The sequence below is a fragment of the Ixodes scapularis genome, unplaced genomic scaffold (assembly GCF_016920785.2).
Source record: "Ixodes scapularis isolate PalLabHiFi unplaced genomic scaffold, ASM1692078v2 PGA_scaffold2__306_contigs__length_199485367, whole genome shotgun sequence".
In the NCBI taxonomy this organism is placed as follows: Eukaryota; Metazoa; Arthropoda; class Arachnida; order Ixodida; family Ixodidae; genus Ixodes; species Ixodes scapularis.
The window spans coordinates 24,075,913-24,097,475 of NW_024609857.1; the positions used below are offsets into that span (position 1 = coordinate 24,075,913).

The 21,563-nt window shown below is 47.1% G+C and overlaps 1 protein-coding gene across 1 annotated transcript; it reads right to left on the bottom strand.

Annotated features, from left to right (window-relative positions):
- Positions 1-13,388: 13,388 nt before the first annotated feature.
- Positions 13,389-17,872, bottom strand: LOC8028330 (cuticle protein 10.9). The gene is made up of 3 exons (XM_002410835.5): positions 17,773-17,872; positions 15,365-15,433; positions 13,389-13,929 (listed from the first exon to the last, which is right to left on the bottom strand). The coding sequence occupies exons 1-3, from the start codon at positions 17,779-17,781 to the stop codon at positions 13,522-13,524; spliced, it is 486 nt and encodes a 161-aa protein (XP_002410880.2). The 5' UTR covers positions 17,782-17,872; the 3' UTR covers positions 13,389-13,521.
- Positions 17,873-21,563: the final 3,691 nt, after the last annotated feature.

Here is a 21,563-nt window from a genome sequence, read left to right on the forward strand (position 1 = left end):
GTGCCAGTTGAGTCGCCTTCTCTTAGAGAATGACCTAGACGTTTTGGCGGTTCAGGAGACGAAGGTTGAAAGTGAGAGTCAGACCGAGTTCCTGGTAAAACCGTTTACGTCGAGGTATAATGTCTGCGTCAGCCATGCTGTAGGTAGATCTGGAGGATGTTGTCTGTTCTTGAGGAGAGCTGCTGGGCTCATCGAAGAGAACGTTGTATCGTGTGAATCAGGAAGGCTTGTTCTCTGCGATTTTGTTTTCCTAAATCAAAAGTGGAGGGTTATGTGCATTTATGCGCCAAACGCGGAGAGTGAGCGACGCGCCTTTTTTGAATATATCGACAGATTTGTAATTAGTGACCGATTTACGATACTGCTGGGAGACTTTAATTGTGTTTGTATGCCAGAAGACCGGACAAATCAAAGACGAAATAGTGATAGGTCTAGCGAAGTTTTAAATCAGTTGATTCAAGATAAAGGGCTCGAAGACCTGGCACCCTGCATAACACCGGGACATCGGGTCCTTTACACGCATCACCAAGGCAGAGGTCATGCCAGGCTTGACAGGGTATATGTTTCAGCGGATTTAGTACCCCAATGTAAGGATTTCGCGGTCAGTCATGTCTCGTTTAGCGATCACAGTTTGGTGAGTTTTACCCTGGGTCAGCGTAAAAAACAAACTAGCTTTTCGTGGGAGTTGTGGAAGTTAAACGCAAAGCTCCTCGAGGACCAAGAATTGATAGGGAAAATCGAAACTAAGCTAGGCAGACTAGAAGACATTTCGGAAAATAGCATATGCGAGGAATGGGAGCTATTTAAACAGCAAGTGAAGATTGACGCGATTGAACGAGCAACTAACATTAAGCGGGAAGAGCGAAGGGTAGAAAACGGTCTTCGACAGGATTTACAAAGGCTTTATGTAGAGGAAGAGAGAACGCCAGGAGCCTTCAAAGACGACATAAGCACTATCAAGGCTAAACTTGAAAAAATAGATGAAGACAGATATAAAGGGGCAATCGTTCGTGCCCGTGCGATAAACTTGATTGCCGGGGAAACGCCCACAAAAAGGGCACTTGCGTTGGAAAAAAAGTATGCTAGCGGGAACCGGATTGAAGAAATAGAGTACAGAGGCGCAGTAACTCGAGATCAGGACAGTATTCAGCATGCTTTTGTGGAGTTTTATACACATTTGTTTGAAAAGAAAATACCAAAAGAAAAGGGGTTTGATACGGAATTTTTGCCAAGTCAGCCGAAGCTAGATAGCGATACTACGACGTTTTTAGAAGATCCGATTAGTTTATCAGAAGTCGAAAAAGCGATAGATGACCTAAGCGTAGGCAAGTCACCGGGACCGGATGGTTTGAGCACGGCCTTCTATAAGAAGTTTAAAGAGCGAATTGCACCGGTTCTACATAGGGTTTTTTCTCAGTCCTATCAGAAAAAAGAATTACCACTTTCTTTCTTGTGCACGCACACGGTCTTGATACCTAAGTGTAATGACGCCGATAAGCTCCGTAGTACTAGTAATTACAGACCAATTACCCTGGCCAACGTTGACTATAAAGTGCTGATGAAGGTTTTAGCCAGTAGATTGCAGCATGTTATATGGAAAATCGTAGGGCCGCACCAAACCTGTGGGATAAAGGGTCGTAGCATTGGCACAAACATACACATTACTCGAAGTGTTCTAGAGGTCTGTGACGCGGAATATCGGAAAGCAGCTATACTTCAGATAGATCTTGAAAAAGCATTTGATCGGGTGTGCCATGATGTTCTGTTTACCATTTTACAACATGTGGGAGTTGGATCTGTGCTGCTGGAGGGGGTAAGGATGGCATATGTAAACTGCAAAACTAAACTAGTAATTAATAAAACAGTTAGTGCGGGGATTAACGTCCGCTCTTCAGTACGGCAGGGATGTCCCTTATCACCCTTGCTTTTCGCAATCTACCTAGAGCCCTTTTGCCGCTGTGTCATTCAATCTCAAGACATTAGGGGTTTTACACTACAGGAATGTGACGTTAAAATATTGGCATACGCAGACGATGTTGCCATTTTTTGTTCGGACCCTCAAAGTGTGTTAGAAGCTGTTGAATTGATCAAAAGGTTTTGTGAGGTCACTGCCTGCGCAGTGAATTGGTCAAAGTGCGTAGGGTTATGGCATGGTGAGTGGACGACTGCTCCAGTTGTTTTTGGAAATGTTCACTGGTCACGGACGCCATCAAAGTACCTAGGTGTTCCTCTGGAACATTACCGTGAGCCCACAGATTACTGGCGAGAAGAAATAGCTAAACTTAAGGCCACTGCCGAGAGGTGGGTACGGAGGGACTTGTCCATTTTCGCGAGAGCGACTGTGTGCAATGTGTTTCTTCTGTCCAAACTGTGGTATGTCCTCCAAGTGCTGCAGTGTTCGAGAATCAACATTCAGCGGATTCACCGTGTATTTGCAGTGTTTATTTGGGCATCCCAATGGGAACGAAGTCGCCGTACCAATCTTTTTTTTAAGCCCAAAGCGGGGGGTGTCGGACTGTGCCACGTATTTGTCCGACAACTCGTCTCACGCTTTATGTTTATCCGTGACCAGCGTGATCCTTTTCTTCGAACCGTTATTCAGACAAGACTGTTTGACGTTTTACCGGGATTTGTTGTTTCGTCCTGCCGGGTACGTTGCGGACCTCTGTCGGGTTTTTTGCGCGAAGTTGTATCTGCCTGCCGCTTTCTGTTCGTTCGTTTTTCTATGAACTATTTGTCTAGTGTATCACGCAAACATTTGACGCGTGACCTAGTGGCTACGTTGTTGCCCATGCCAACGTATAGGGCCATAGGCCCTGGAGCCCCAGGAGGTGATGTGTTACAGCGAGTCAAGAACGCCATGGTACCAGCGGCGGTTAAAACTTTCTTTTTTAAATTACACAGCGAAACGTTGCCAGTAAAGACTTTTTTGGAAGCTAAGGGCATGAACCTCTACTGGTCGGTAAATTGTATTTTGTGCAAACAACCGGAGAGCATCGAGCATGTCTTTTTGGGATGCTGGGATGCTCTTCTTTTTTGGGACGTGCTTCAGCGCACCATAAAGAAAGAGCTCCCCCTGTCACCTCAAGGAATCCGGTTCCTAGCAATAGAACGTGAACCTGTGCCCTACGACATAATCATGCTCCTGGGGCTCCACGGCATATGGAAGAGCAGAATGGCGGTGCGGCATGCTGATGTTGACGCACGCAACCCCCGAGAGTACTTCATTGAAACTATCAAATGGTTAAGAGAATGTTATAAAAAGATAAATACTGATGTGGAATGGTTACCAGTTCTGGACGATTTGGCCGTGCTTAAAACCTTTTAAATTAATCATCGCAACGACCTTCAGCCAAGCCTGGCTGATAGGCTTTTAACCCCTCCATGTTAAGCAATTTCTGCTGTTTCGGGGCACGTTATTTTTATCAATATGTGTATCATATGTAACCTGGCAATAAATAAAAAAAAAAAAAAAAAAAAAAAAAAAAAAAAAGCTCCAGTAGCTCAGTGGGGAAGACGTCCGGTTCACGCGCGGTAGGACCGGGTTCGATCCCCCGTAAAATTTTTTTTTTTTTTTCATACATTTTCCGAGGTTTACATATCTTTTTCTTTCTTTTTTTTTGCAATCATCACTGAAGAAACAAACAAAAGAATAACAATCAAATGTTGTGGACGACACTTCGCTGAATTAAATGGTATGGGATTTCCGTTTTGACACCTGCGAACTCAATGTAATCACTTTCCACAAAATGCAAGGAGCATATAAATCAGGTAGCGTCCGTTTTCCGAGGTGCCCGTATATGTTCTACAGGAATTGCAGCCAGCCATTGGTCCCGATCCCGTTGATCTTTCGGAAACTCTGTCGCACAATGCCACTTTTTTTCGGATGCAGGACATGTGAGCCAGCTCTTCACGCAAGATCTTGGGTGTATTCTTTTCGAAGCCGATCATGGAAATTCACCACGGGCACTCGCTACTCATCTCCAACTCCTCAATGTACAAAATAACTCATCTTGGAGTACAGAACAACGAACGGAACAAACATTACTGCAAAAGAATAGCACGGCGAGCAGTTCCCGCACGCCGCATCGCACGCCGCATGTCGTGTCGTCTGCTACGGAGAGGAGAAAAAAAAAAAAAACGCACGGTCGGGTGTAGCCACGTGACTTCCGCCACTCACTCTCTTCTCTCCACTTCTCCGACCTCCGTCGGGTTTCGGTTTCGGTTTCGAGCAGTTGCGTCTTTTGGCTTTATTAAAAAAATACGCTACTCTGTTGCAAAATATTAATTGGGTAGTCCTCCGACACCATAATGAAGCGCCTGGCAAAAAATAAAAAAAATATTTTGGGGGGTGTCAGTGTCCCTTTAACGTTTTCCCCAATCGCTCATTGATTTGCGTTGTTTTGCACCTCTTAGTGAGCGATTGGCTATTTCCGAAACAGCCTTTAATCCGTTATCGCATCTGCTTCATTTCCACTTAGTGAAACCCGAATTTCGTAATCATCGATCCTACCGATACCGAAGCCAGTTATAGAAATGCTGCACCATTTGCCGAAATTGCGCCATGAACGAAAAATTGCTACATGTTGCGCCAAAATGCTTTTCTTTTTTTTTTTTGCTAAGAATTGCGCCACATTTGCGCTGAGATGGGCCTAAAGCAAAAGAAATTAATATTTCATTATTGGTCATCTTTAACACCCAGAAAAGTCGAAGGAAATACGAATTGTGCAAATATCTGTTTCGCAGCGTCTCTACTTACCGCATATAGTTTATTTCGTCTTAAAGGCTGACCTACGGAATAGTCTTCTGCCGGGCAGAAAACCGGTTTCCTGGTTCCTTCTCTCCATTCCCTCTTGCACTCTTCTTTCCTCCTCTCCTAACAGGAGCGAGTCTCTGAGCTACTCCCCGCAGAAAGAAGAAGGGTCACCCACTTTCTCGAATGGAAAAGAAGAATCGGGAACGAGTTTCATCCTTTCTGCTTGTTGGTCGGCCCGTAAAACACCGCGGAAGCGCCCACTTCGCCGAAGCGCCCACTATTAACATTTCCCAAAGTTGGAAATTCTGCAAGATTAAGCTCCCGATTTGACCGGACAAGCGCCGTGTCCAGATTAACCCAATTTTCAGTGAAAGTGGGGCGGGTGCTCCCCCGATATTTTACGGTAGGTCAGAGCACAGTCGAAGACTCGAGCACATACAACCACAAACACACATACTAAAAGCGTAAGCCACGGGACATTCCCTGCACTTCGTTGCTTTAGGCGGTGAAGAAACGCGTACAAGAAGGGGACGAATGCCACGATGTCGCGATTTGATGCTGCGCATCAACCTCTCTGGCCGGTTGATGCGCTGGCTGGTTGGTCGCCGACATCACCCAAATTTATTTCCAGACGATGTCGGCGATGTCAGGAACTAGAAGTCTGTAAATAAACTTCGCAAAACGGTGGGACTGCCCATCGCGGCTACTGCGATAACACAGAACCACGCCCTTGATTTCAGGAACTAGAAGTCCCTAAAAAAAGCTTCGCAAAACGGTGGGACTGCCCATCGCGGCTACTGCGATAACACAGAATTAGGGTCTCGTACTCCTGATCAGATCACTCGATGGTAACGTCTGCCGCAAGTCTTCGTTCCGTGGCTACCGTGGCACTGGCGCCGCTCGCGTCACCCTTCACCGCCTCTCATCAGCGTGCGCGCGTTGATCTTCACCGCTTTGCACCGGAGCGCTAGGTGCAGCGGCTGACCAGGAGGAGTGCCTGGCTTAGAGCGATAGGTACGCGAATGATGCTCGGGATTATGAAAGGTGGACCTTAGTTGCCCTAATTGTAAATTAATCTCTATGAAAAAAAAAAAAAAAAAGAACTGAGCAGGAGAAGAGAGAAGAAAACACGGGTCTCTATATATTTGAATAAATATGATAGTCACGGTAGTTCCCGTGCAGCTGTCGATCGAAGGAGCAGTGAACGTTGACGTAACTCAGGTTCATATGCCGCTGAAGAACTGTGTCACATTTGAATCACAAATGTGGGCTTTAATCATATCTTGGGAGGTGGTTTTTGCAGTCTTGAGTTTGGTAGGTTCATTAAACTTACGAGACTAATTTGTATTGTGTTAGCGGATATGCTGGTTCTTGCTAGCATTTTACAGAAATTAAAATTAGAGTCTGAACAAACTACCGAGTATAGAATGGGGAGAGCTAGGAGAGAGGATTTATCCCGATGAAGTGTTGCGCTATGGTTCACTTTTCAACCGTTTTTTAATACCCATTTTTAAATGAACCATATTCCGACTAGAACCTTATTTAAGAAGAGTGACTTCCTTTTATGCCCTATCTATTCTTATCACAAACGGTAATAAGTAATATGCTTCAGTATCAAAGAGGAACTCCCAGTCATTATCAAAGATGAACTCCTTTACCAATGCAATCAGTTTTTGATTTTCAAGTGATCCGCTAACAGATGTTCGAATCTACTCCAAAAGCGTCAGTGGCTGCTCCAAACTAATATTCTTCTTGCTACAGGACGTGCTACAAAAGGTAAAATGCTGCATCCGTCACGGAGAAACCTTCTAAAGTGTATCGAAAAATTAACGATATTTGTATTTTATAAGGTGGTGAAATATACATATTTCCGCCATTGTCATTACGACCACCGCCATCATCATCGTAGCCAGTATTATCATTCCAATTAGGGGCCTCATGAACAGCCTTAGTCCAGGGCCCTAAAATTCCTTAATCTGGCCCGGTGGGGGTTAAGTTTCATCACTTATTTCTTTTCCATGGCTACAGCACTGCCCAGCGGGATTCGGCATGGTCCTCGGTCATCTCGGAGACACCCGAACCCCTCTTCGGCCAGTCAAGGAGCTTCAACCCACGAGACAACCCGGTGACTACCGACACCATGTCACCTTCACTCTCTACCACGGCGCAATGTGCGTACCGGGTGTATTGACAATCTATTGGCGTGGATCCAAAGGCACGACAATTCCGGTGGCAATCTGCTCGTCCAACGACATTTCATCGAAAGATCGTTTAGTTGATATGCGGCGTCTGAAACCGCGACACGTGGAAACAAGGAGGTTATAATGGGCAGGAGGTAGCGTCCCTATCCCCAATGCACGGAGCGAAGTGTAACGCAAGTAGGCGTGGCCACGAGCCGCAACGAGCATTTCTTGACCAATGGGAAGCCTAGTGAGTGGGCGCCGCCATTAATTTCGGTGCAAACAACCAGGCAAACAACCGCGTTGCGATGACATTTCCGTGGCAACGCGATTGTGTGCACCGAAAGTAATGGCGGCAACCTACTGTTATTTGAAACGACGCTTAACGGGAGACTTTTAAATCGGTATGGTCGGAATTGGATGAGATTATTATAAACGAACGCCTGGTTGCCCAGCAGAAAGTAAGTGACTAGAATTGAGACGCTCTAGACGACGCACCGTGAGGGACTTGGCGGTGCGCAACGCATTTTTTAATAAACAGCAGCAGCAGATCGCACGAGCGCGCATGCAAGCCAGGAGCGCACGGAACAACGGGCTCGCGCTTCCAGTGCTGACTTCGCTCGCACATAATGTGGAACTAAGTATAAACACTCACGCTGCAAAGTATTTGCATCGTGGACGCCCACGGCGGACGCCGACCGCATCGAAAGCTAGCCTCGTGAAGCACACGCCGGAGCAGATTAGAAAGCAGACGAACCGCCGGTGCGCTACCCCACGGCCTCGGAACGGGTGCGCAAGGCAGTCTGGGATTAAACGCCTCTTCCGGCTTCACTCAGGCTGACGTCATGCCGGGTCCTATCTGTTTAAACGTCCTTGCGTGGAAAGCATGTCACCAACTTTTTGCAGACGCCGATGTCCCCTAAAATGTTTGTTTTATTTTTTGCCAGACGATTTATTCTGGTGCCAGAAGAGTACCCAAGCACTATATTGCTACAGCGTCACGTACATTTTTAATAAAGTAAAAAAAAAAAAAGAAACGCAATTTTTTGAAACCGGAACCGAAACTGGATTGAGGAGGAAGAAGGAATATAGAGGAGAGAGTTCGTGGAAATCACCTGGGTGTGCAACTTTTTTTCTTCAATCAACGTCTTGGCGGGTTTTCAGAAGCAACAACAACAACAAAAAAAAGGTATCAGATTTTTTTCTTTTTTTGATATTGAGTGTGTGCCTTCGATGACCCACGACTTTGATTATATTCGGTGGTTGTGTCTAAACCACAGAAAACGGCACGTGACCACGGAGAAGAGACTGAGCGCGACTCCAACCGGCCAGTTCTTGCTCGGCGGTTTTCGGGCAGAAAGAAAAAAGGAATCTCAAACCGGAAATTGTGTTATGGGTAGCTGTGCTCTCACATGTCATGTAAGATAAAAAGCTTGGCGAGCATAAATACCATGTCAGTGTTCCTTCAAAGGAGCAGTCAACCCCCAATGATGAAATAGCGGCACGGTTCAAGCAGACCACCACCAAGGCATGGTTTTGGAATATGAAAAAGCAATCATGAAACACGCCATATACGTTTAAAATTCATTCGTGACTTTCAAGCATCTCAGGTCTCTAAATTGACCGGCGCGCTTCGATTAAAATGGATGGCGTTGGGACTAAATTGGCGATAACTTGGATTACATTAATTAGCGCTTGAATTCACTTGAATTAAATTGATGATCACTTGTATTAAATGGGTGTACAGATACATTAAATTCAGGGACGCTCGGATTTTTTTAAAGAAGCTGGCACGCGGATTATTGTGAGTAGGAAAACCTAGAAACGAAATGCCGAACGCTCGTGCCTGGAGATGCTCTTTCACACGCTCTGAAAGCAAAACAGAAAGAAAACGAAACGCCGCGAGTGAAATGGTGCTTGTCTCAACATTCCTCTTACGCTGCGATCCTGTATTTGAAGAAAAAACAAACAAGCACTTTAATCGTCTTTATTTGGCCTCAAGGATCACGAATATCGAGATGATTTTTCAATTTGATGCAGGCTGCAGAAAATATATATATATATATCTTTTTTTTAAGTACCGTTGAAGTCTCTTTTTCCCGGAGCGGGACGTCATATACAAAGTTTTCGGAATCTCCGCTCTGGCTCAATTTCAGCGCCTATCAAAAGTTACGCGCACTCTTGCTACATAAAAAAAAAAAAAAAACAAAAAAAAAACGTTACGTGGTGTTAGTGAGAGGGAATATTTCTGGCGAGCTTACAATCGCACGAGCTGTCCACACGAGCGACACGCGCTTGGCGGCCGAAAGATCTGCGCATGGCGTAACGACTGGTCGGAGGGTTTTCGTGTTTTCTCTCATTTAGTTACATATGCGGGAAAAAAAAACAAAAAACTAATGTGTACCACCATAGCGGTGCACTGGACACATGCAGGCTCACCTTGTTGCCAGAACGTGTTCTGTGCTAAGGAGTTACGGTACATGTTCCGTTTTCAGTAATACGGAACATGTTGTGGCAACATGGTTAGCAGGGATATGTCCCGTACAGGGGCGTACAGCCGACCTTATAATATACATATGTATTTTGACCCACCTCCCCCTCTCATGGACATCCCAACCACCTCAACCCCCCCCCCCCCCCCCCCCCCCCCTAAATTCCTGGCTACGCCACTGGTCCTTAAACGGTCTTTTTTATTTTTTTTTCTAACAGTGCAGAGTATCACGTTCCTTTTCTTTGCGCCGCCAACTCCGCATTGGCGGAGAGGTGATCACGGGCGCCGAGCTGGATCCAAATTTAATGAGGGAAAGCGACCTTGCAGGCGCCGAGTTTCGGGCAAAACATGTTTCTTGCTTTGCGTTTGCGAACTATACACGTTTGCAAGTCCGGCTTCAGGGCGCTGCCATTTTGCTTGGCTGGGGTGCGCTTGGACGAGTTATAATCTGATTACGAAGCCTTGCGAAGGCGTCGTAATCGGATTATGGCCGCGCCCAAGAGCGCACCCCACTGAGGAAGATGGCGGCGACCTGAGACCGGACTTGCAAACGTGTATACATACACTCAAATCGAACGGACTGGAAGGTTCCTTGGCCATTGAACATTATGTGCAGCCACTGGGTATATTATAATCGCGTTGTTTTATAACGTTGGCGATGTTTTAAAACATGTGTCCGAAGTCTGAGAAATAGACGACACAGAGGACGATTGCGTTGCCTACGGCGCTCGCGGAGTGACACGCGACCGTCACATCCGGGCTCTTCGAACCAGACAACAACGCGCAGCTACGGCTTGCAAAGGAACGATGTTTTCGTCAGATACTACTGTCTACTGAGGGCATGGAGAAAACCAGAGGGACAAATGACGGAACGACGGCGTTTCTGCTACGCACGCCGCTGCACGCCGCCTCGCAGCCACGCCATCCGCGCCTCCGGTCTCCTGCAGAAGCGATATCGCTTCCCGCAGTGCTGCCTTGGATCCAACGTGGCCGCCGTGGAAGCAGTATTGCGATACTCTGCTCCGCAAGCGGGGCACACATAGTTGCTCTATACCGTGAGCCACCCGTACACACCGCCTTGCGGCGCCCTGCCGGCTGCCCAAGTACGCCCTTGCCCCGCTGTTTCCCGCTGCACCACTGCACCTCGGTTGATAGGTGTAACTTCACGCCGTTCATAGGCTCCGACTACGGGAAAGCTCAACCCCCCCCCCCCCCCCCTCTTTTCCGAAATTTCCCGGGAGGAACAGAGCACCCCCATCCCCCCTGAAAAAAATCAAATCAAGGGTGGTCTTTTCTTTTTCTTTTTGTTGATAGGGTGATAGCCAAACCAGCAACAAACAAGCATCGTGTTTTTTTTTTAACAGTCCTTTTTATTGTGTTTTTCTGTCTCTGTCTTCAATTCTTTCACTGCCTTCGTCCCATTCAGCTTCGACACTCGAAACTGTTCCGGGTGCAGCTGGGCAGAGAAAAGGGGGGGGGGGGGGGGGGGGGGGTCGGGGGGTCGCGGCGGGCCACGAAAGAGCAGAGGGGCGTGGGGGATCGCGGCAGTTCACTGTCTTGGGTGCCGCTGACCCTACCCAGGCAGCACACATCATTGGGCCAACATTGGATTTGATGTGGCAAAAGTGGCCCAACAATGGCCCAACTGAGCCGCATGTTTCCCAATATTGGAAACATAGTGGACAATATTGGACTATCAAAGCCAATGGTTTTCCAATATTGGTGATACGTTGGCCTAACCTGTCCAATATTGGACTGTCTAAGCCAATAGCTTGCCTATATTGGATATACGCCGGCGTAACCTGTACAATGTTGGACTGTCAGAGCCAATGATTTTCCAATATTGAATATACGCTGGCTTAAACTGGTTAATATTAATCTGTCAAAGCCAAGGGTTTTCCAATATGGTGATGTCTTGGTAAAGGCTGGTCAATATCGTACTACCATAACCAATGGCTTATCGATATTTGTGTCGCCTAGGCTATAGACCCGTGACCCTCTTTTTTGCATTGCAGAGATAGTGACGCCACTGCTCGCGTGTGGGAGGTACTGTTTCAGCAATATCACAAACAAAACGACAGTAATTGCTACTTTTGTACTAGGATGGAGCAATATGCGATCAAAACCGACAAGATGACAAAACTAAATTAAACATACTCGTATATTTCTTCGGCTGCTCCTCTATCTAGAGCTTGACTTCTCATTGCCATGTTGCACTGCAAAATGACCGCCGGCTTTGGAGACCTGTGGACGGACATCGGCTGCGGTTCCGTTCTTCAGCCTTCCATGCCGTTCTTGACGCGCAGTTACCATGTCACCGGGCAGTAAGCGCACGGTGTCGTCGCCCCTGTGTGCATAACATGTATGAACAACAACGAAAAGGCTTTGTCGTTTTCCGCGCATCGCGCGCACGACCTTCATGATCACGCCAGTGACCTGATCTGCTTCCACCATGGAGAAGAGGGGTTTCGGGAATTATCACCCTGCGGAAAAGTGCTGAGAGGCTGCATTCACCAAGCTTCGTTATATATAACCGCTTTGCGAAATCCTAACGCATTTATTCAAAAATCAGCAGCAAAAATTTCGGACCAGCTTTTTTTTTTTTTTTTTTAATGTAAAAGAAACTTTAAAATAACCTTTTATTGAATTACCAGGTACATATACTAAAGCGGGTTTTCAAAATTTCATCAAGGAGTTTTGAACCTGCCGGAGACGTTAATTATTGTAAGGGTGTCGATGAGTTTGATTAGCCATAATCACGCTTTACATCGGTGCAGGCAGGTAAACACTTGGGTATTTGGTTATGTGACAGTCGCCAGGGCATCCAACGGTCATTAAAATGATCGAGTCATCACCTGGTTACACTCGTGTCGTGTTCTTTCCGTTTACGTCGGCATTGGTGCATCGCATCGCGGTTGTACCGTGCGTTCGCGTTCCTTGCTCAAATCCTATTGCTGGGCGGGCGCCCACGTGATCGGGAGAGAGGTATTGAGAGAGTAAGCAGTCACTAAGAGCGGAGAGAAGTTGGTCGCCGAAGCGGCTGGAGCAGCCCAGCCACAAGGGAAGCGGTGCTGCCATTGCTCTGCATGCAAATGAGCGGAGTGGCCTCCCTTTGTCAAGTATTTGGTACCACAGTCGCCGTGCATTACTCCTGCGTGATGCACGTTGAAGACGCCAGGATAGCGGTGGTACTGCGTTAGCTAAATTTCTCATCTACAGCGGGGACACCATGCAGACCGCTTCCCGTTGCCTGAGCATACAAAGAACACAATTATCATAGCTCTTCTTCTGAGGCGCCAAGAATGATTTTTAGGGAAGGGGCTAAGGTGACTGGGATGTCCATGACTTGGGGCGCGAGGGGGGGGGGGGGGGGAGCTGAAGTACCATAAGCCCTCTCCTGGCTACGTCACTGCTCTTCATATCGGAGGTATCTCTCCCCCCCCCTTTCCTGCAAACACACACACATACACACAATTTGTATTTTATACATGATCTTATTCTACAACATATACCCTCTGTAGACATGCCACACAGGCTAAAAGTCGATTGCGCCAAAGAGAGTATACAATCAAGCATTCTTAATTATGATGTTTTGTCGCCTACCAGCATCACACATCATTCGGAAGACTTCAAAACAGTTTTAGTGTTTTATATTTTTTTTTTCTTGCTGGACGTGTTTGTTTACGCCGTAAAGGAGTGCAAGCAATTAGGAATAACCAGCAGCCCTGCGGAATTACGTAATGCACATTTAAAACGACAGAACGAACCTGTCTGTCTCGGCGTAGTCTCCGAGTCGGCAGACACTACCGGTTTGCCGCAGTCACAACAAGGTGCAAATCAGCATACGCGCGTGGGCGACGGCAGAGCCCACCATGCGTAACTCGCCTTTGCTAATGCCCTCCTACTCACCCAGAAGCGCGCCGTCGCCCATACACAATTCATCGTATAGGACGACCTTCCGTTCCACCCACTCGTTTTATTCTTATCTCAAACACCGGATGGTTATACAAGCGCCGCCATCGCGGTAGGCTTAGCAGCACAGACGCGCGTGTGCTGCTTCGGCCACAGCCAGAGTCCCGATCCTCACCAGGGAGCTAAGCCTTCGAGAACGGATACCGTTGCTGCACGAAGACTTGCTGTTGCGGAGCTGAGAAGGTGGGCTGGGCGCTCGATGCCCGCGAGGTGACTCCGCCGTGGACCTTGGGTGCCGTGGATCGGAACACGACGTCCGCTGGCGACTCGTCCGCGGTGCCGTGCTCGTTGGTGTCCACGGTGGCGCGGAAGCCGTTCTCGTCGGCCACGTAACTGACGCGGCGACGGGAGCCTTCACTCGTGGTGATCGTGTAGTAACCCGTCACTCGGCCGCTCGCGTCACCAGACTCGCTGCGGCTGCTCGAGCCGTCGGCACCGATGGCGTCGTACGCGAAGCTGTACGGTTGAGGGGCGTAGCTCTGCACTCCGGGAGTATACACGGGCTGTGGCTGGAACCGGGTCTGGGGTGCCTGTGGGCAGTCATGCATGTCAGACACGCTGACGCTGAGGCTAGGTCGTTCGGGGCATCAGCTGTCCACGTCTCCAAGCGATCAGTGATTTATAGGCCTCCCTCCCCCCACCTCTAACAGACCCCCAGGTTGAGTTTAGTACCCCCCGAGTTTCCTCCACAAAGTACACACACCCTCCAAACTACTAAGATTAACGATACTGGAGAAATTCCTGCAATCAAGCCGAACTCGTGCTAAGATCAGCGACTTCCGGACAGCTGTTCAACGGGGGCCATCTAGCCGACACATTATCAGCCCCAGACTGCACATTTTGACCGTGCCTCCCAGTGTGTACATTTATACTTGGCTGCGGGGAGCAGCGTCAAGCCTCTAACACCACTCCCCTGCTGCATTTCGATATTACTAAACGGTATTGTTGCGCGGTTTCATCTCAACAAAAGAGCAGGCCGCTTGGAGCGCTATCCAAAAGACACACTAAAGGTCAGTACGTTACGACACCAGGTTTGTCCCAGAACCATGTATGAATACTGCATCATCATGCCCTCTATTCAATCCTAGCTGGTACACACTTACCTCTTGAAGTCATCAGGCGAAACCAAAACCGCTTGCACTGACATTGCATCAGCGGCCATCGCTGTGGCCTTGCTGCTTGGCTGCTGTGCCCACGTATACCTTCTGCATTATATATTGCGAACAATCGAATTTGTGTTTTGTCGGCAATGACGTCATCATATGACGTCACGTGCGAGCACCAGCAGGGCGTGGCGTTCTACAAGGAAACGCGAGACCATCGTGCCTCTGGGCCAATCCTGTTACACGTATTGCCAGGCTCGTGACGTCACGGCGTCATGCACTGGGTCCTCATATTTGAGCAGGCGTCCATCCAGGCCACGCGTGACGAGTTCTCTTGTCCATAGGCGCAGCAGGAAGCGAGGCGGGAGCGATGGACATCGTGTGTTCTTCCGACGTGACTTTCTAGATCATCTGTGTGCGGTAGCGGTCGCGCTTGCTTAATTGCCCATCCACAGCGCGTGTGACGCGTGGCTTCATTTCCTGGAACGCCGACTTCGCTGTTAAGCCCCTCAAATTACGCAACAGACTTCATTTGAAGTCTTTTTATTTTTCCTAATTAAAAAATGCCGTGTTTAAATGCCTTCGATGAAACGGGGCACATCAAAGGTTTGTGCGTAATATTTATGTGAGCCGTAGAAGTTGGTACAGCTCGATGTCTGAAATTTTGGTCAAGATGTGTTACGCAACGGGGTTCTTTTTATGCAAAAATGCCTACGTGAACTGAGAAAGTCAACAGTGTGCGCATGTAATGTATGCATCCTACATCGATTGGGGTAGGGGAGGATTTGACCGAACGCCATACTTATATTTGTAATGATGTCGGGTAAAATTGATAATACAGGAAGGAAGCATGGTGACTCACGAAGCGTTGTTGTGCGAACGGGAACTGGCAGCTTGCCCACTGAGCCAGGCACACGCAGATGACCGTTACCTTGAGGAGTGAAAGATGGCGGGAAACTCAGTTAGAATGGCATCCTATAATTCTTTCACTTTTTTTGTTTGTTTTCATTTTCAAATCTTTTCTCTCTCTTTTTTTATGCGCAGATGTGAGTTATTGATTGATTGCTCGGTAACTTCAGGAGTGTGAGTCCGAGTACAATATTGCAACTTAGTAAGGTGTCTGAGTGAAGTCACATGAATGTTTGCTGGCGTCTAGCTGCAGCAGTCGCTGACTACCTGATTGCCCGTGATCATTGCATCATTACTGGAGAACTTACTAGAGCTTGTCACCTTTCGCAAGCGAGTGACGACTACTGTCATAATTATATCCACTGCCCACCACGGGGAAATCACTTGTTATAACAGTTGATATCGCCATCGAGTGCATTCTACCTTTGCACTGTATTTATAAAATAAAACTCTAAAATGCCTTACAAATGCAGTATCCAATGAGCCATGCGCATAAGCGCAACGTCTACGATTTAGTGCTTCGCGCGCAAAAAAAAAAAAAAAAAAAGAAAAAAAAAGAAAAAAAAAAACAAATTTGAAAAGTTTTTTTTTTTTTTTTTTTTAAACGTGGAACTTTTATAGTTTGGGTTTTCAGGTGAAGTGAAACCTCAAAAAGCGTAACCGCCAATTTCCCACTAAAGTTAGCGGGAAAATTGTCGTCACAAGGTTTTATGTCCCGGGGCCTATACACGAACTCATTTTCCCCGCTAAAAATAGCAAAAAATTACGTCACGTGACACGCTGTCACGTGACGTATGCGGAAATTCCATTTCCCCGCTAGATTTAGCGGAAAAATTGATGTCACGTATCCTAAACATAAATACAGTCAATGAGGTAGAGAGGAGCGGGTGGAGTCAATGGGGTGGAAAGGAGAGTCCCGGAGGCACAGCTCGAGGAGAGATGTCTGGATCCGTTTCACCTAGCAACACAATGGCAGGGCAGTTTGCGATACATTTTTTTTTCTTCTCATTTTTATCGGTGGGTTATCGTTTGAAGAAAGTAATATAGACCCTTTTCGAAATTTCGAAATGTTGTATAGATTAGGAGTGGTCGCCATTAGTTGGTCACGCACTGTGAACACGCATTGGACACGAACGTTTCGTCAGCATTCGGAGTACATTTGAATCGAAACGCATTGGACACGAGTGCCGTCGCGAGTGCTCAGGGCGAACTCGGAACCAATCACAGGCTTCACGCTTGAAGCGACGAAACCAACTAATGGCGGCTGCGCATAATCTAAGCGTAATTTCAGAACTTGGGAATGGGTCTATTATTATGCTACAAATGTGCTGGAACACGTCATTGACGTCTTAAGAAACGCAAGGTGTGACTTATGTTCACGCTTTTTGCTTTGTGATTCGTTTTTTTGGCGTTCTTATCGGCAATGCCACACCAGACGGAGATAAATAAATGGACATATAGAGTGACTGATTGATTTATTGATTATTTGCTACGGATGGATTAGAAGGTGTTCCGGACTCGTCACTTACTACGTTTCTTAAGTTGTCCGTGACTGTGCCCATAAACCTGTATGACCGAGAGCCACTCCAATTTCGAAACTAAAATTACGCATATCATGCGCTAATAATTATACCATCCGAAGCACTTCCTATCGGTCGAATTAATGTGAGGCTAGAATATAGAGTTTTGCTCGTTCATAAATGACCAGGATGCGACTGGCGGTCATACCAATTATTCGTACAGCGAGGCGTACAAAAAAGAAAAGCAATAACAAAATTGAGGTTCGTAGTGCTATACTCGGAGACCGTTTTTGAAACAAAAGAGTCAATGAGCGGCGATAATTTTCTCCATGCAACTACCCGATTACGTCGCATAGTTGATAAACACGAAGATAGTGCACTGATATCGGAGTCAGTAAGAATATAGTGCGAGTATACCTATACTAAACTATAGTGGAACAAAAAGTTCCCCTTTATATTCGCATTTTACATTTTCCCTTTTATTTTAAGCATTGCAACTGAAACTTGTTCATGCTCGTGCAAAATTAGCCTTTATTTGTAACTTTAAGAAAATGTATAAATATCCCCTCCTCGTAATAAAAAATATATTGTTATTTTAATTCGAATAACTTAGAAATCACGGGGCGTTGTGAAAGCTTTTAACACTCAGGCTGATAACAGATGTTTTACCGTGAAGCCAATGTGACTCTGTGTAGATCTTATATGTCTCCATTCGGCCCTGTTTAGGATAATTTACAGTGACCTGAAATATCCACAAGCTTGCAGAGTAAATAACTCCTCCTGCGTCCCACGGTGTGTATCCATCCGGAGAAGCCAACCCGAGCCAGGTCGATCCACTCACCTTCCACATCTCTATCAGCTTGATTTGTCGCAGATACTCGTCCTGAACCACGGCAGCTTGGAGACTGTGGCCATGGTCGATCTCGTCCTGGACTTATATAGCGCTGCCATCTTTCCAGCAGTGAGCGGTCCAATGAGCTCTGTGCAAGGGCGGAATCGCTGCAAGCTCTCCTCCACTGCGCCAAGGATGAACCGAACGGCCTTTGCAACAACGACAAGAAACAAAGCGACGTAATAAGTGGGAGACTCGCGGGCTCCTTGTGGGGGTTCTCCTACGCTCGTTGTACGGTCGATGTCACGCCGCAATCGGAAGAGCTGGCTGCTGGTCCGCCCAACCCGTTGCGCATACTCACGCCTGTTGGAAAGAGAAGCATCAAGGCATTCCGGCGGGTGGAAACGACGAATGCACTACACGCGTACGAGATGACGGTGGCTCCTCGGAAGCCTTCTTCTTCTTGCGCATGTTCTTCTGCATGCCTGACGCGTGCCGGGCCATCGCGGAATGTGGATGTTCCTTTGTGGTTTTGTGGCTGGAACCGAGGAGGAGTTGCCCGGCTATCGTCTGGCCGAGTTCTTCTTGTCTTCTGCCCAGAGTTTGTCCTTGGAAGATGGGCGGAACGGACAAAATGCTGCGCAAGGAATTTTTTTTTTTTTTTTTTTTTACGGAGCGTATAGTTTGGGGGATTAATTAAACGTGTTCGGCATCTCGACAGTCAAAGCTGATAATCATGCAACCATGACTGATTACGTGTTTGGCTATGAAATTGCAGTCTGGAGCGTCCAGATGAGCATATGCTATTAGTGCTGAAATCGTTCGACCTCAAAAACGCGTAAATAGAATCAGGGGCTCAAATCGAAAACAATAACGGTTCAGTTACGGCTAATACAATCGGTTTCGTGTGATTGTTTTTTTCGTTTTTGGTTTTTAGATTTTGTTTTACTGGTTAAGCGTTCCTCGATAACGTGTTTTTTTTTCTATTATTTTTTATTTTTATTTTTAGAGAATGGTGAAAATGGATGTTGAAGTGTTGCTGGGCGCCAAGACCACACTAAAGGCTCTGTTATACTCCTACGTTGAGCGTAGCAAGCGCGGCGTAGCGCAGCGCACACAGGTACTGACTGGTCGCAGATATCGAGTTCCTTCTCTCCGACCAATGAAAGGCGCACGTTCTGCGCTACGCTGCGTTTGCTGTGCTCAACGTCGGCGTATAACAGATCCTTAAGAAATGTAACAATCTTGAGGCTGTTCCCGAGACTTAGACCTATTGTTACACCCATTTAGCACTTTTATTTTTAGTACTTCACCTTTTTTAATTGTGAAATATGGTGCTGTTACACTGACCACCACTCAGGTTTGACGGGTGTAAAAAGGGTGTGGAAAAGGGCGCAACAGGTCAGGTGAAGCGAACACCTTCTCTGAAGGCTGTTCGCCGCATATGCAGAACCCTCTTTAAACAGCTTTAGCGGAGATTGTTTAGGCGACATTGTCGAATAAATATTGCCTGTTCTATTGTAAGTACATTCGTCGAACTTAGATATATTATGCACTTGAAATATTGATGGGAGCAATGCAACATACTTGTAACTTTCGTAATTACTGATACGGTCACCTGCGAGGGAGTGTTTTTGAATTGCCGAGTACTCGTATATGGGACGGCGGAGCAGTCATCAAGGTCGAGATTCCTTTATCGTGCGAGATTTACTGAGTTTCTATTGGCTGTATCCGTGCACGTGAGAACTGCGCGGGGTGATTGTTGCTTCTAAACTTGTTGCTCGTAAAAATATTGCTAGGAAGCTGCTAAGATCGCCAGCATCCTATGTTTAAGGTGTTCACCAACATTCTAAGGGTGTTGGGGAAACACTGTTGGAATGTTAGCCCTGTGAAAAGCTTCCTTTACACCCTTACAGGTGTAAATAGTTTTTAGTGCGAAGGACGTCACTCTCCAACTTTAAAGCCTCTTTCCTCTAAGCGACTCGGTTAACCCAAGGCCAGACATTTTGTTTTCTAATAAGTTGTATCAAGTAGCCCTGACTATTGAGTGAACGCAAAAACCCTCTTCTAAAACATTTCCACCTCAGTGCACTGCTCCACAATTGGAGACACCCTGTCATATGTCTCTCTCAGCTACTCCATGCGGAAGGGAGGGTGGAAGGTCCTTTTTCTCGCACGGAAAGGAGGAATAAAGGGGCGGTCTCCTTGTCTGTGGCTGCTCGTCGTGCTTAAACGGACCATTTTCGCCGGACCTCGAATGAAGGAGACGAGGTTAACTAACAGTCTCCGAAAGTATACCGCGCGCCACGGTGTGGATCGTCTCAACGTGCAAAACAGAATCCTCGACCTCGAACAATAAGGTGCTCCACATTGTTATTAACGCAGGCCGTTCGTTCACGCGGCGGGCCGCACCAGGAAGTGGTGACGCTGTCCTAAAGAATCTACAGCAATTAAGGGAAATAATGAGGTAACCACTCACGCTTCGGGCACCGCGTGCGATCACAATGAGCCCCCGCGTATACAAAGAAGCGCGCTGTCTAATCGCAACGACTCCGATGTCGAGCAACCTCGTTATCTCGTCAGAAGCCTTTTTTTTTTTTTTTTGCAATCTTTTACTGAAACCAGGAACGCCCAGGTCTGAGGTCGCTGGATCTATCACTGTGACCGTTTGTCTCGCTCACAAGGGTTGCATTCAACTGGGAAGTATTCGAGAAAACAATCTCTCCCATGTCACAGACATCACTAAAGTGTAAAATTGGTTGACACCTTTTGGGTAACAGAGCCGTAGTGCTGAAATGTCGGCGTTTTCTGAAGAAGACCAAAGCAGGTGTTAAATAGAGCTAGCATTTCACTGAGCTTGCTCACTTGTGGTGTTGCCAAGAAGGGTATAGACCAGGGGTGGCCAGGCTGACCCGGCCTAAGAGCCGCAAACCAAACCACGCAACTTCCAAGAGCGGCAAGAGGGGGGGGACAAACTTTAGTCCAGAGCAATAATCGAAACTCGAACTACTTTCAAACTACCCGTGTCAAAAGCAGTCCAACTCTACGTAAGGTAGAAGAAGCACAATACTATCAAACTGCAACCTGTCTTTCGATTTAAAACGCGGTTCATTTCTTGTTTTGGGGAAGTGCAAGGGGGGGGGGGGGGGGGAGGGGGAGAGGAGAGCTCGCACTCAGCAGGCGCTCGGTGGTAAACGGATTCAGGTGTACCTGGGTCTTTGTCTTTTCAGGGAGCCGTTCATTGTCTAGTTATCTAGTGCTGGGTTCTTGACGGCCTCAAAATAAAAAATGAACTTGCAATAGTCGTTACGATCACCGAGGATGTAATAGCCGTGACTACGAATATTCTATATAGAGTCCGCTATTCATTTTGCCGTCTTCTCCGTGCGACCCCCGTGCCCGCCATGTCGATCCACGGGGAGTGTGACGATCGCGCGATCGCCATACTCCGGGTTCTAGCCTACCGTATCGCGACTGCCATTTTTGATACACGACGACGATGCACTACTTCGGAAGGTGCATGTCACAAACTGTTTTGAAGACCCACCAAGGTGAGGAAGGATCGCCAGCAACTTGCGACGAGCAAAGGCTTTCGACGACGGTCAGCACCGCCCTGGCCGAGGCGAGGGGCGAGGTCGCATCGCGTTTTCATATTTAAAAATATCTAGCTGTTATACATTAAAAAAAAAACTTTTTTTCACGAGTTACAGCATTTTTGTACGCTCAATAAAAGCCGCGACTGCATCTTGTTGGCGTTGCAAGCGGGGAATGCGTGTGTTTTGGATTCCAAACAAAGGCTT

What these genes read in the sequence shown, in the direction of transcription:
- LOC8028330 (XM_002410835.5), bottom strand. An exon ending in CGTTCGCACAACAACGCTTC is followed by an intron (nt 13,930 to 15,364) that starts GTGAGTCACCAT and finishes GACTGCCCACAG; the next exon opens with GCACCCCAGACCCGGTTCCA.